Below are 12,354 nucleotides of genomic sequence, written 5' to 3'. Positions count from 1 at the left end.
CAAACATGAAGGAGCTGGAGCTGTTTAGCCTTGGAAAAAAGGGAGAAATTCCAGAGGCCAGATGTCCAAAGCAACTTTCATCTGGAATTGCCTCAAAAAGTGGCTCTGCAAAGTACTGACTTTTTTAAAAACTAACAAAAAGCTAAATATGTAACAATAAAGGAAGTGGAGCAGGGATGGATTTTCTCAAGTAAAAATAACTGTTGAAACAATGTCCTGTTGCATTTTCACATTTAGGGAATGGGGGGAAACAAAGGAATGTTAAATATGTTTCTGTATTTCTGCTGTGACTGTGACATAGAGAGCATTAAACAGCCAGGCCCCAGATTACTTATCTAAAAAGATAGAATGCTGCTTGCTGTCTTTGTTCAGAGGCTCAGAACTGAGCTGTTCCTCGAACAAGAATGAAGCCCAAGTGGACCGAGCCTTTCAGTCCATGGCACCAAGGCTGTGGAACAGTCGGCCTCTACCACTGTTTGTTTCACTCTATGGACTCTTTTATAATGCAGTTCAAACCATTCTGATTTAAATTAGATGTTTTTTTGTTGAGTGTTTATTTTCAAAGTGTGTTTTATTGTGAGTTATTTCATCTTTTTTATGGCCAGTTCATTTTAAGGTTTTTTCTTGTTTTTCTGCACAGCATTTTGTGATGGTTTTGTCTGTAAAAGGTGTTTAAACCATACTGTCTTACACAATGATATCTCATATCCTCTCTGTGGCGATCCTGAGCACACAATAACTGGAGCAGGGATCTGTGAACGGTCATCTGACCCTGAGCTCCAGTCCTGTGTTGGGGCACGATAAAACATTGTTGAGGTCAGTATAAAGCATCGGCAGAGAGGGAGTCCTCCCCTAACTACAGTGAGTTTGATGAACACGGAAGAAAAGGAATATTCATACAAATTGTACATCGTCGTACATTGTGCATTATGTTTAATATACACAAACAATGATGCAGTGAAAAGACTTCCATTTACACACGTCACAGAAATCAATAGTGTCACCCACACTACTAAAACGCTGCAAAATTTCTGTCTGATATATGAGGTTTGTGCCTACGTGTTTAAGTTCAGGGACTTTTCACACATAGACACTGTTTTTGTTAAAACTTCATGTCAGCCAGCATCTTCATCGAGGCGCAAGAGAACCTCCTGGTTTCCTGGAGTCTGTTCCCAAGAAGAGTTAGACTTGTCTCTCTTTCTGTAACAGAAAACCCAAAGGTCCCCCCCCCCCCCAAAAGGTTAAAAAAACAAAACAACTGGACTTTTATTGTGAAGCTAAAGACGTTACGCGTCCCATCCAGGAGGCTTTCTCAATTCAAAATGTCTGGTTTTTAACCTTTTTTTATTGATCATGACCTGGATGACTGAGAACCTTCACCAGCACTGGGTAAATATACTTTTCACATAACCTGCCTTCTGGAATAACCCCTTGGCTGGCTTCCCAGAATAAGTCACCTAGACAATTTATATCTGACTGGTTTTGTGAAAAAATGCTAAATTAAAACAGCATAATTGGTGGCCCTCGGGTTTGGGGCGGGTGCCGGCCCATTCCTGGCAGCTGCTTTGCGGGGCCTGGCCGCGGGGACGGGTCGCCCCTGGGACCCGTCCCCGCGGGTCCCAGGGGCTCATGGGGCTCATGGGGGCTTCGGCATTGCGGTGGCTGGGGGATTTCCTCTGGGTCGTCTCTCCTCTTTCCTTGGAGGGGAGGGGGGGGGGGGCAGATTTCCTGTGTTGGCCCCTCTTGGGCGCCCTGCTTTGGGGGTCCAGGGTTATGGGTCCCCTGGCGCCTGCCTCTGTGCTCCGTGAAGGCGGGCCTTTGGTTCTTCACAACCACTATTGAGCAATTTTCTTCTGATAATTTTCACATAAACTAGTGCACTCTCACAAACACCCACAGGTGTGGGTTCCAGGTACTAAGTGTTCACTTCTATACAGAAAGCCCGTAACTTATTTAATTTTTTTAATTTCTTTTCTCAGGATTCTTTTACACATGTCAGCTTAAATAATAATACATATGATTTAGCAATGGTATCAAGGTGTTACTTTATTGTATCTGTTGCTTTATGTCTGTTGGTTGTGCTGTTCTTTTTGCGTCTCGTTCCAGGTGATGAAGCAGACGGAAGACGTTTTATCATTCTCTCCCTTTTATCTCAACTTTCTTTCACCTCTTCTCTTTTTTTTCTTGCTCTTGTTCTCCCTATACTCTCCTACTTTCCCATTGTAGTGTCCACATAATTTGATATACTTCCCGCAGGAATCACAATAAAACTATTAACATGCATAAATCAAGCGGAGCACTATGGTGAAAGCTGATTGTTTCACTTGTGAAAGAAAAAAACAAAACAAAAACAAAAAAACAGCATAATTTGTAAATCCCGGCTTAACCCCTGATTCTACCCCCGGAACAGTGAGAAATGGCAGGCCAGGATATTAAAGCAACTTCATAGGCTACAGAAGAAAACATAACCCCCTGAGTTGTTTGTGAACCGGGAGTCATTTATTATTCAGCCAGATTTTGTGAATCTGTCCTTTTTTTGCTGGTGACCATCTCCCTTTGCTATGTGACGGGGGCTGTTGTACATTTACTCATCCTCCTTTTTACCAGAGACCCCACTGCTCCCTTAGAAGTGAACAACCATCGTAGTGTAGGCTTCTTTTTTAGGAGCTGTTGCATCTAATTTCCCATTTCCTTTGGGGCTGACGTTGGAAAAAAGAAAAAAAATATTTGTTAAACTGTTTTTTTCATAAGGAAATTTGATATTTAAATGGTGTTTTCCCACCGTCTTTGCCACGCGTGAAGTGTGATAAAGTTTCGGTGTTTACAAATGTTGGCGGTGCATTGTGGGAGCAGTGCGATGATTGACACCGGCGCCATTTTGCTCCGCTCGCTCTGCTTCCATTGTGTGAGAGATAGTAAATATCCAACCACAACACACTGAAACGCTGCGAGGTGAAAGCTGGACATTCCGCCCCGGTAAGGACGCGTTTCCACGTGGATTTTAAACATTAGAATATAATTAAGCGTTTTCAGTCAGAATAGGGCGGTGGAGGGTGTTCTGGGAAGCTTAAATAGCGTTTAATGTCGACGCGGAGGTGAGAAGACGCAGCAGCTGCCTCTACGGCCAGAATGGGAGAGAAGAGGCTCAGTAGTCCCGTCGCCCTGCTAGCTGCTGCCCGGTCTGCGGCCTCTTCTACGGCGCTCTGCTCTCCAGACAGCGGCGCTTCGCTCGCCTCTGTCTGCAGGCTGATGCCCGGATCTGTCTCCTGGGGTTTGTCGGTGGTTTTATGCGCCCACGGGTTGAGTTACTGTAGAAGATCGATGGAGTTTCCATCGTATCGCTTTGCTCTACCTTGGTAGGCTGCTTGGTTTCAGTCTGCGGCCATAATCCTGCGGTGAGAGGCGGGGCTAAGCCGCTCATCCCGCCCCCAAACCGTGCAGTCTGGAAGACTATTGGTCCAGAAGCTCGGCAGTGGTTCACCGGATTGGTCCGTTTTCATGTAGTTGGCTGTCTCACATTCTGATTGGTTGCAGGGTTTAGTGTTTTGATTGGCAGGGTTAGATGTTTTTGAGTAGAGGCCACACGTTGGGAACCAAGGAGACGATGGACCTGAAAGGAGGGAAAACAAGCACACAAACACACACACACACACACACACACACACACACACACACACACACACACACACACACACACACCCACCAGCATCCTCTCACACACACACACCATCTGCATTAACTTGCTAGAACCTAGAGAAGATCTAACTAAACGGCGTAAGGCAGAAAGAGAAAACCACTGTTTTTCGTAGGGAACTGGACAGCAGAGGACAAATGAAGATGACGTGAAAGGCCTGTCGTCCAGGTGTTTGAGGAGAACCAGAGAAGGAATTTGAAACAGGATCTGAGGGATCTCTCAGATCTCTGTCTACATGAGGCTGTGGTGATAAAGTCTACACCAAAATGGCACCAACAGAGAAAAGTTTTGAAATGACCTCCTGATAAAGACCCTTTACAATAAAGTTCCAGCTTGGTTCAAAACTTTCACCCAGTATTGCTTTTTTCCAGTTCATTGAGCATTAATGAACGAATATTTGTCTAATTTCCTCTTTGTCTTTCCTTCCAGGTGATACTTTGTCGTGATGGCTCGTACCAAGCAGACAGCTCGTAAGTCCACTGGAGGAAAGGCTCCCCGTAAGCAGCTGGCCACCAAGGCCGCCCGCAAGAGCGCCCCCTCCACCGGTGGTGTCAAGAAGCCCCATCGTTACAGGTGACCTTCATGTGCTGTTCATATGTGGGCAGGGCTCACCTACACCTGGTCCCTTTAAATTAATATTTCTAAACCCATCAGGTTTCATAACAGATAGAGGTTTAAAGCTGAAATGGCTAAAACTGTGTATCATTGCTGGTTCTCCTGGGTCAGACTTTTCCTTTGCTAGTTTGATGAGATTTCCCTGAGGTCTCAGAACTTAATTTCCTTTCAAACAGCTTCCCTGCCTTCCTTTTTAAGCCCCTCAGTAAGACGGACATTAGCTGTCTCTGAGTCTTTGTCACACAGAAGAGTGTGGTTGTTATGGACCTGAGAATGCTTCGGTATGATGCGTTTACTGACCTGAAAGAGATCACATTTGGTCCTTTACAGCCATTGGTCACCACTCAGGGCCGGTCGGGTGGAAATTGTCCGTCTCCAGCCACCAGCTGATCTCTAATCTGTTCATTACCTAACCAGTATCAGCTGTAGCTGGCAGTGGACGGTATAGACCCAGGCTTGGTTCTGATGGAGGAACCAACAGATCAGGGTGGAAATGACAACATGATGAAACACTTAGTGGTTCTGTGCAGACGTTGGTCCGCTCCTAAGGAGCCCTGGGCTGTTTTCTTGTTTTTTTTTTTTCAGGCCCGGTACTGTGGCTCTGAGAGAGATCCGTCGGTACCAGAAGTCCACTGAGCTGCTGATCCGTAAGCTGCCCTTCCAGCGCCTGGTGAGGGAGATCGCTCAGGACTTCAAGACGGACCTGCGTTTCCAGAGTGCGGCCATCGGAGCCCTGCAGGTGCGTGAGAACACGTGCTAGACGTGTTGGCTCGGTGGAAGCTCTGCTGCTAATACGTCACGGTTCTTTGTTCCTGCAGGAGGCCAGCGAGGCCTACCTGGTGGGTCTGTTCGAGGACACCAACCTGTGCGCCATCCACGCCAAGAGGGTCACCATCATGCCAAAGGACATCCAGCTGGCCCGCCGCATCCGCGGAGAGCGCGCTTAAATGCCTTCCAGGTGTTTCTCTGCAGCCCTGCTTTTCTTTCCCCGTCCCTCACTGCTTCCCCCCGCCCCCCGCCCCGCCCATGCCCCCCGCCCCATGCCCCGCCCCATGCCCCGCCCAGCCTCTCAGTAGACATTAGGCTAAACCTCATTATGAGCAGATAGAAACACGTTGAAGTCTGGTCTCTCTTAGAAGTTTTTTGTCTTCATAAAATGTTTTTTAGGGTACCTTTTTTGTGCATGTAAAAATTTTGTGGATCTGATGCACATGTGCGCACATACTCAAATGTGTATCACTGGATTTAACTGGTGCTTCTTAAGATGGAGCCCAGCAATGAGCTCGCCTGTTTAGTTTTAGTGTCAGCCGGTGCAGTGTGTGCAGCAAACAGAGCTGAAGCACAGGGACTTGGCCGAGGGGCTAGTCTGCTTAAGGGGAGCTGCAACTTCCACAGCAGGGTGCTATTAAAACTAGTCCTGAGGCCTGTGGCCCCTCTGGACACCACCTCCCCTCCCACCCAGTCCTCCCAGACGCCCAGCTCCTTCATCTGGACCAAGCTTCTGGAGCGGGGGGACTGCTGCTCTGTTTGTGTGGACCTGCAGGCCCTGATCTTCCAAAACAACTGGACTCAACAAACAACATTTTGGTTCCTTATAATTCTAGATTAATGTTGTGGGTTTGGTGTCAGTTCTTTTTTTACACATAAAATCCATAACTCCCAGAGTACGTCTTATTTTACCATTTTCTAAATCTTTGAAAAGAAAAAAGCGGCTGGTATCTGAAATGCTAAATGTTATCTGCAGTGATTGGCGGTAGAAATCCTGGAGGAGCTTTTGCGTTTCCCAGCAAATGTTGAATCGCATTGCAACCACACGGGGGCGCTAGATCACCATCACCTCTTCTGTTCAGTTTGTCATTGCAGGTCTGTAATCACACTTAATGCTACTGGCGCCCTTTGTATCCATAGATCAGCATTAGATTTGACATAGTGGAAGTTACTCTGCATGTTTCAGGTCTTTGTCTTTCCTGCGTCCTCTGAGCATATAAACTGTCCCTTTCCTGAAATTTCTGATACAGAATATAACCTCATAATGGTTTTCTTTTATATTTTTCTTATTCCTTGAGATTTTCAGACGTATAAATAAGCTGATCTTTGTATTTTCCAAAATTCTCATATTATGGTGGTAATAAATAGATGTTAAAACAAACTCCATTGTGTTCATATTGTGTTCTTTACAGTGTTTCACAAATCCACCTTCATACTCAGAAAAAGTTGATGCAAGTAGGTTTTTTCCTTCTTCTCCCTTTTTATATAGCATGAATTAACTCATTGTCTCAAGGCGCTTTACAAAAAAGTAAATTTAAATCATGCTGTCAGGTTCCAAGTCATGCACATCAATTCCATTTGATCTTAGTTATCAAACAATACAGTTAAGTTCAGTTTATTATCCAAATTGGTTGAAAAGGTTCCTATCTAAGGAAACCCAGCTGATTGCATCGAGTCATTGTCTCACAGCATTCTCTCCTCCTGGATGAGCGTGGACAGTTGCTGGCATTGTGTCGACTGCAGCAATCTCTCATGCTGAGGATGCATGTAGTGACGGTAGGGTTGTCACACTAACATTTCAAGCTCAATACCAATAAAAAGGAATGGAGCTCCTGCTTAAATAATTGCTTCAATTGGTAACAAGTAACTGAATGAAGTTTATTCAACTTTGTTGATGATGGTTTAACTTGACGACTTATAAACTAAGCAAAACTGGATCAACGTGATTCAATTACTGTCACAGATGTGTATTACTAGCCAGGTGATGAGAATGGCAGATGTACACGTTGCTGTGAAAGTTATTGTACTTACAGTTATCGAAACCCAGTAAAAGGGACGATAACCAGTCTACAAACCATTTCTAAACTTAGCTTGAATGATAATGCGATGAACAAAAAGTTCAAAAGCCCTGCATGTATCTATTTTTGTATCATCATGACTGTGCCCACCACTGCTCTGAACACACCATCCCCACTGTCAGGTATGGTGGTGGCAGCATCATGCTGTGGGAGTGCTTGTCTTCAGCAGGGACGGGGAAGATCGTCTGAGCTGATGAGAAGACGGATGGAGCCAAATACAAGAAACCTTGTTGGAATCTGCAAAAGGCTTGAGACTGGGGCAGAGGTTCACCTTCCAGCAGGACAATCACCTAAACATAAAGCCAGGGCTACAGTGGGATTACCTGACTCCGCCAGATAGATTTGCTCCGCATATCCATCTGGAAACCTTCCGTTGAAGTAATTTTGGGAAGGGGCGAAAATACTAGTTAGCTGATTGGCCTATGTTGGTGATAGACGGGCCAAATAAACCAATCAGATTCGTCGTCGCTCTGTTACGAGCGACGACGAAAACACAACCACAAGCCAAGCTACTCTTGCTGCTGCAGGTAAAGGCTCGTTAGCTCAGCAAAGAAATACTCTGTAATTCCGATAAAACTTGCTCGATAGCCACGCTAACGCTAGTTTCATCGGCTGAAGCCGCCATGTTCTTTAGGCTGAACTGTCGTGCTTCTCATTGCGTCACACCTCAACCCGCCTCAAAGCCAACGCTGATTGGACGTTCGTTTGGTGAACAGCTCCAAATTTTCTTTAACGGAGAGTAGCCAGACTGATCTGCGAGTGAAACCTTGAAAGCTTGCGAGATCAGGATGGTCTCACGAGGCTAACAGTGGGATGGTGTAGAACAAAACCAGTCAAAGTCCAAACTAAATCTAGTCGAGAATCTGGGAAGCGCTGAAAACTGCTCTTCAGAAATATTTCAGTCACTAGATGTGCAACGTTGGTAGAGACATACCCTGAAAGACTTGCTGCTGGCATTGCAGCAAAAGGAGGTTCTACAACACACTGACGAAGGGTTCCTGAATTCTGTGGCACAATGCCCTTTTCAGTTGTTTATTTGTAAATAAAAAAGGAAATCATGTATAATTTTCTTTCTACTTCCCAACTGTATACCACTTTGTGTTTGACTTTCACATAAAATTCCAATAAAATATATTTGTGGTTATAATGTGAGAATATGTGGAAAAATTCAAGGGGTATGAATATCTATCTATCTATCTATCTATCTATCTATCTATCTATCTATCTATCTATCTATCTATCTATCTATCTATCTATCTATCTATCTATCTATCTATCTATCTATCATGTTATTCTTGTCCGTCTAACTTACAGTTAAATGTCCACCAAACAACGGTTTCTTGTTTGTTTGTCAATTGAAGCGTTGTGTGTTTTTCTGGCTGACCTCCACATGTTGGAAGAGTTTAACCTTCCAGCAGCAGATTATTATTGAGATGAGCGGCTGCAGGGAGGCTGTGGTTGCAGTGCTGTGCTCAGATGACATGCAACAGTTTGACGAAATGTGGATAGGTCAGTTTATATCGATTTTGAGGGAAAATGAGTATCTTTGAATATTGTTTTTATTATGCTGCACCACGCTCCCTGTGTTGTAGCATACCTAAGGGATGGGTTAGATGCAGACACATTTCCTCATTCTGGGACCATGAAGGGAAATAAATACACTACCAGTAAAAAGTCTTGACTCACCTTCTCAATCTATGGTTTGTCTTCTTTTTTATTGCTACGTCTAGGAACTCCTTCAAGACGGTTGGAAAACCATTTCAGGTGACTAACCTCATGAAGCTCATTGACAGAAGGTCAAGAGTGACCAAAGCAGTAATCAAAACGGGGGGAGGGGGGGGTCATAGTTGAGTCATAGATTTAACGTCTTCACTATGCATCGGCTATGTAGAAAGTCATAAAAATAAGGAAAGGCCATTTAGTGACAAAGGTGAGTCCAAACCTTTGACTGGCAAGGCAAGGCAAGGCAAATTTATTTCTATAGCACAATTCAGTACAGAGACAATACAAAGTGCTTTACATGATTAAAATATAGGAAAATAAAACAGAATAAGAACAAGTAGGAATAAAATGCAGAAACAAAAATAGAACATAAACGTTCTTAGTCTTAGTGGAGCCTTCAGAACCGGGTCCATGTTCTCTACGTTCTTAGTCTTAGTGAGAACTTCAGAACCGGGTCCATGTTCTCTACGTTCTTAGTCTTAGTGAGGACTTCAGAACCGGGACCATGTTCTCTACGTTCTTAGTCTTAGTGAGGACTTCAGAACCGGGTCCATGTTCTCTACGTTCTTAGTCTTAGTGAGGACTTCAGAACCGGGTCCATGTTCTCTACGTTCTTAGTCTTAGTGGAAGGACTTCAGAACCTGGTCCATGTTCTCTACGTTCTTAGTCTTAGTGGAAGGACTTCAGAACCGGGTCCATGTTCTCTACGTTCTTAGTCTTAGTGAGGACTTCAGAACCGGGTCCATGTTCTCTACGTTCTTAGTCTTAGTGAGGACTTCAGAACCGGGACCATGTTCTCTACGTTCTTAGTCTTAGTGGAAGGACTTCAGAACCTGGTCCATGTTCTCTACGTTCTTAGTCTTAGTGGAAGGACTTCAGAACCTGGTCCATGTTCTCTACGTTCTTAGTCTTAGTGAGGACTTCAGAACCGGGTCCATGTTCTCTACGTTCTTAGTCTTAGTGGAAGGACTTCAGAACCGGGTCCATGTTCTCTACTTTCTTAGTCTTAGTGAGGACTTCAGAACCGGGTCCATGTTCTCTACGTTCTTAGTCTTAGTGGAAGGACTTCAGAACCGGGTCCATGTTCTCTAGGTTCTTAGTCTTAGTGAGGACTTCAGAACCGGGTCCATGTTCTCTACGTTCTTAGTCTTAGTGAGGACTTCAGAACCGGGTCCATGTTCTCTAGGTTCTTAGTCTTAGTGAGGACTTCAGAACCGGGTCCATGTTCTCTAGGTTCTTAGTCTTAGTGAGGACTTCAGAACCGGGTCCATGTTCTCTAGGTTCTTAGTCTTAGTGAGGACGCGGGCAGCAGGTTCTGGATCAGCTGCAGCTGTCTGATCCACTTTTATCTACTAAAAATAAAAACATGGATTAGTTTTTCCAGATCCTGCTGAGACATCAGTCCTTTAATCCTGGAAATGTTCTCCAGGTGATAGAAAGCCGACCTTGTAATTGTCTTTAGATGCTTTTGAAGGTTCAGGTCTGAGTCCATCACTACACCCAGGTTTCGGGCCTGATTAGTGGTTTTTAGCTGAAGCGACTGAAGCTGTGAGCTAAAAATTATTACTTCAGTTTTGTTTTTATTCAACTGAAGAAAATTTTGGCACATCCAGGCATTGATTTCTTCTAGGCATTTATTCAGTGCCTGAACTGGTCCATAGTCACCTGGTGACATGGTGATGTAGAGCTGTGTGTCGTCTGCATAGTTATGGTAGCTGATGTTGTTATTTTTTATTATCTGAGCTAGAGGGAGCATGTAGATGATGAAGAGGAGGGGACCCAGGATGGACCTTTGGGGAACCTCACATGTGATTTTTGTCATTTCTGATGTAAAGTTACCTACTGATACAAAAAAGTCCTTTAAGTAGGATTTAAACCAGTTGAGAGCTGTACCAGAGAGGCCGACCCAGTTCTCCAGGCGTTCTAACAGAATGGAGTGATCGACAGTATCAATGCTGCACTAAGGTCCAACAGAACCAGCATGGTGGTTCTTCCACAGTCTGTATTTATATGGATGTCATTAAACACCTTGATCAGGGCGGTCTCTGTACTGTGGTGAGGAAGCCTGGCTGGAAAACATCAAAGCGGCTGGTCGTTGTTAAGAAGGTGTTTAATTGTTGAAATACAGCTTTTTCAATAATCTACTGATAAAGGGGAGGTTTGAGATGGGCCTGTAGTTCTGGAGTAGAAGTTTGTCTAAATTATTCTTTTTCAGCAGTGGTTTGATAATTGCTGTTTGCCTGTGAACCACTTACAAGTTTATGAGAAAAACAGGAAGGCCTCAGTAGCAAGAAATAAGACTAGAGAGGATTTGGAAGATTTTTTTCACACAAAACAATCGCCGACCCTAGCTTTAATGTGATTACTGGCAGAAATGTGTTGATGACTAGGACTTGAGTAGACTCCTTCAGCTGGCTCTTTAAGACTGACTGACACTCTCTGTCAGTCCCTTTTTTTCCTGACTTGCTTACAGCCTCTTCATGGTTCCTGTTTGTCTGTAAGATGTCAAGCTGATTTGTAGTTACCCTATAAGAAGAATCTGATGATTAATCTGTGGTTAAACTGATATCTGTAGTCACTCTTTGTGATGATCTGGCTTAAAGGGTGCAAGCTTTTGCAGAACAGTCGTCTGGATGAAAGATTACTTGGTGTCATCTGATGGTAAGCTGTGCAACCAGCTATCAGGTAACCTGATATCAGTTACCTCGTTTCTCTTCCAGCCACTGGATCATATCATTTCTGAATAGAGCTGCTTGCAGCTTTAGGACCATAACATGTATTTTTAGTCTTACAGCCAGCTGACACCTGTGGAAACCATGCATTCTTTTTTGACTTTGTTACAATATGTCCTAAAACCTGGTTATACCGTTTGCTAGAATCCTTCAGGCCATCCCGATTAAAACAATGCCTTAATTGATTGTTTGTGAATATTTGATAGAAACAGCTCCATGCTTAGTCAGGGATGGGATGATGCTGTAAACAGCTATAACATGGCTTTTTGAACCCAGTGAAGTGTTTTGATTCCCATGGTGGAAGAATGTTTTGTAATATAAATGACTGTTTTAGATTTGTGCTGCTCCCCTCCTCATCCTTTCTCTCTGATTGGGCAGAAATCACCATAGCTACCACTCAGCAGGTGTTTGTCTGATTGGAGAGCTAGCATCCATGATGGCTGTTGACGTGGTTGATGTATAATGTTGTCATTGTGGCATCCTATAACAGGGTGCACAGAGGACACATAAAATCTATCCCAGATGGACCTCATGAAATTGATTCTCTTTCATTTCTATTCATGTTTCAATCAGAGAGACACCTTTCCTCTGAGTGTGTCTGATGCACATTATGCCCTAAAACATATGGCACAGTGATTATACTAATATCCATGGACAACTTTCACATTTTGTCACATTACAACCAAACAAACCTCTTTTCCTTTTTAAAATTCTGGAGATTATGATTTTTGCTCTTCATAGTAGC

General features: G+C 44.0%; 1 protein-coding gene across 1 annotated transcript; it reads left to right on the top strand.

The window, feature by feature from the left end:
• Positions 1–2,837: 2,837 nt before the first annotated feature.
• On the top strand, positions 2,838–6,458 carry h3f3c (H3 histone, family 3C). Its single transcript, XM_012868116.3, has 4 exons — positions 2,838–2,976; positions 4,124–4,267; positions 4,895–5,048; positions 5,128–6,458. The coding sequence occupies exons 2-4, from the start codon at positions 4,140–4,142 to the stop codon at positions 5,254–5,256; spliced, it is 411 nt and encodes a 136-aa protein (XP_012723570.1). The 5' UTR covers positions 2,838–2,976; positions 4,124–4,139; the 3' UTR covers positions 5,257–6,458.
• The last annotated feature ends 5,896 nt before the right edge of the window (positions 6,459–12,354 follow it).

Source organism: Fundulus heteroclitus, chromosome 11 (assembly GCF_011125445.2).
Source record: "Fundulus heteroclitus isolate FHET01 chromosome 11, MU-UCD_Fhet_4.1, whole genome shotgun sequence".
Lineage (NCBI taxonomy): Eukaryota > Metazoa > Chordata > Actinopteri > Cyprinodontiformes > Fundulidae > Fundulus > Fundulus heteroclitus.
This window is presented reverse-complemented; position numbering and strand designations above follow the sequence as displayed.

Coding starts and splice junctions, on each gene's coding strand:
- h3f3c (XM_012868116.3), top strand. CDS start 4,140: ATGGCTCGTACCAAGCAGACAGCTCGTAAGTCCACTGGAGGAAAGGCT. Junction 4,268..4,894: donor AAGAAGCCCCATCGTTACAG/GTGACCTTCATG, acceptor TTTTTTTTTCAG/GCCCGGTACTGTGGCTCTGA. Junction 5,049..5,127: donor CGGCCATCGGAGCCCTGCAG/GTGCGTGAGAAC, acceptor TTGTTCCTGCAG/GAGGCCAGCGAGGCCTACCT.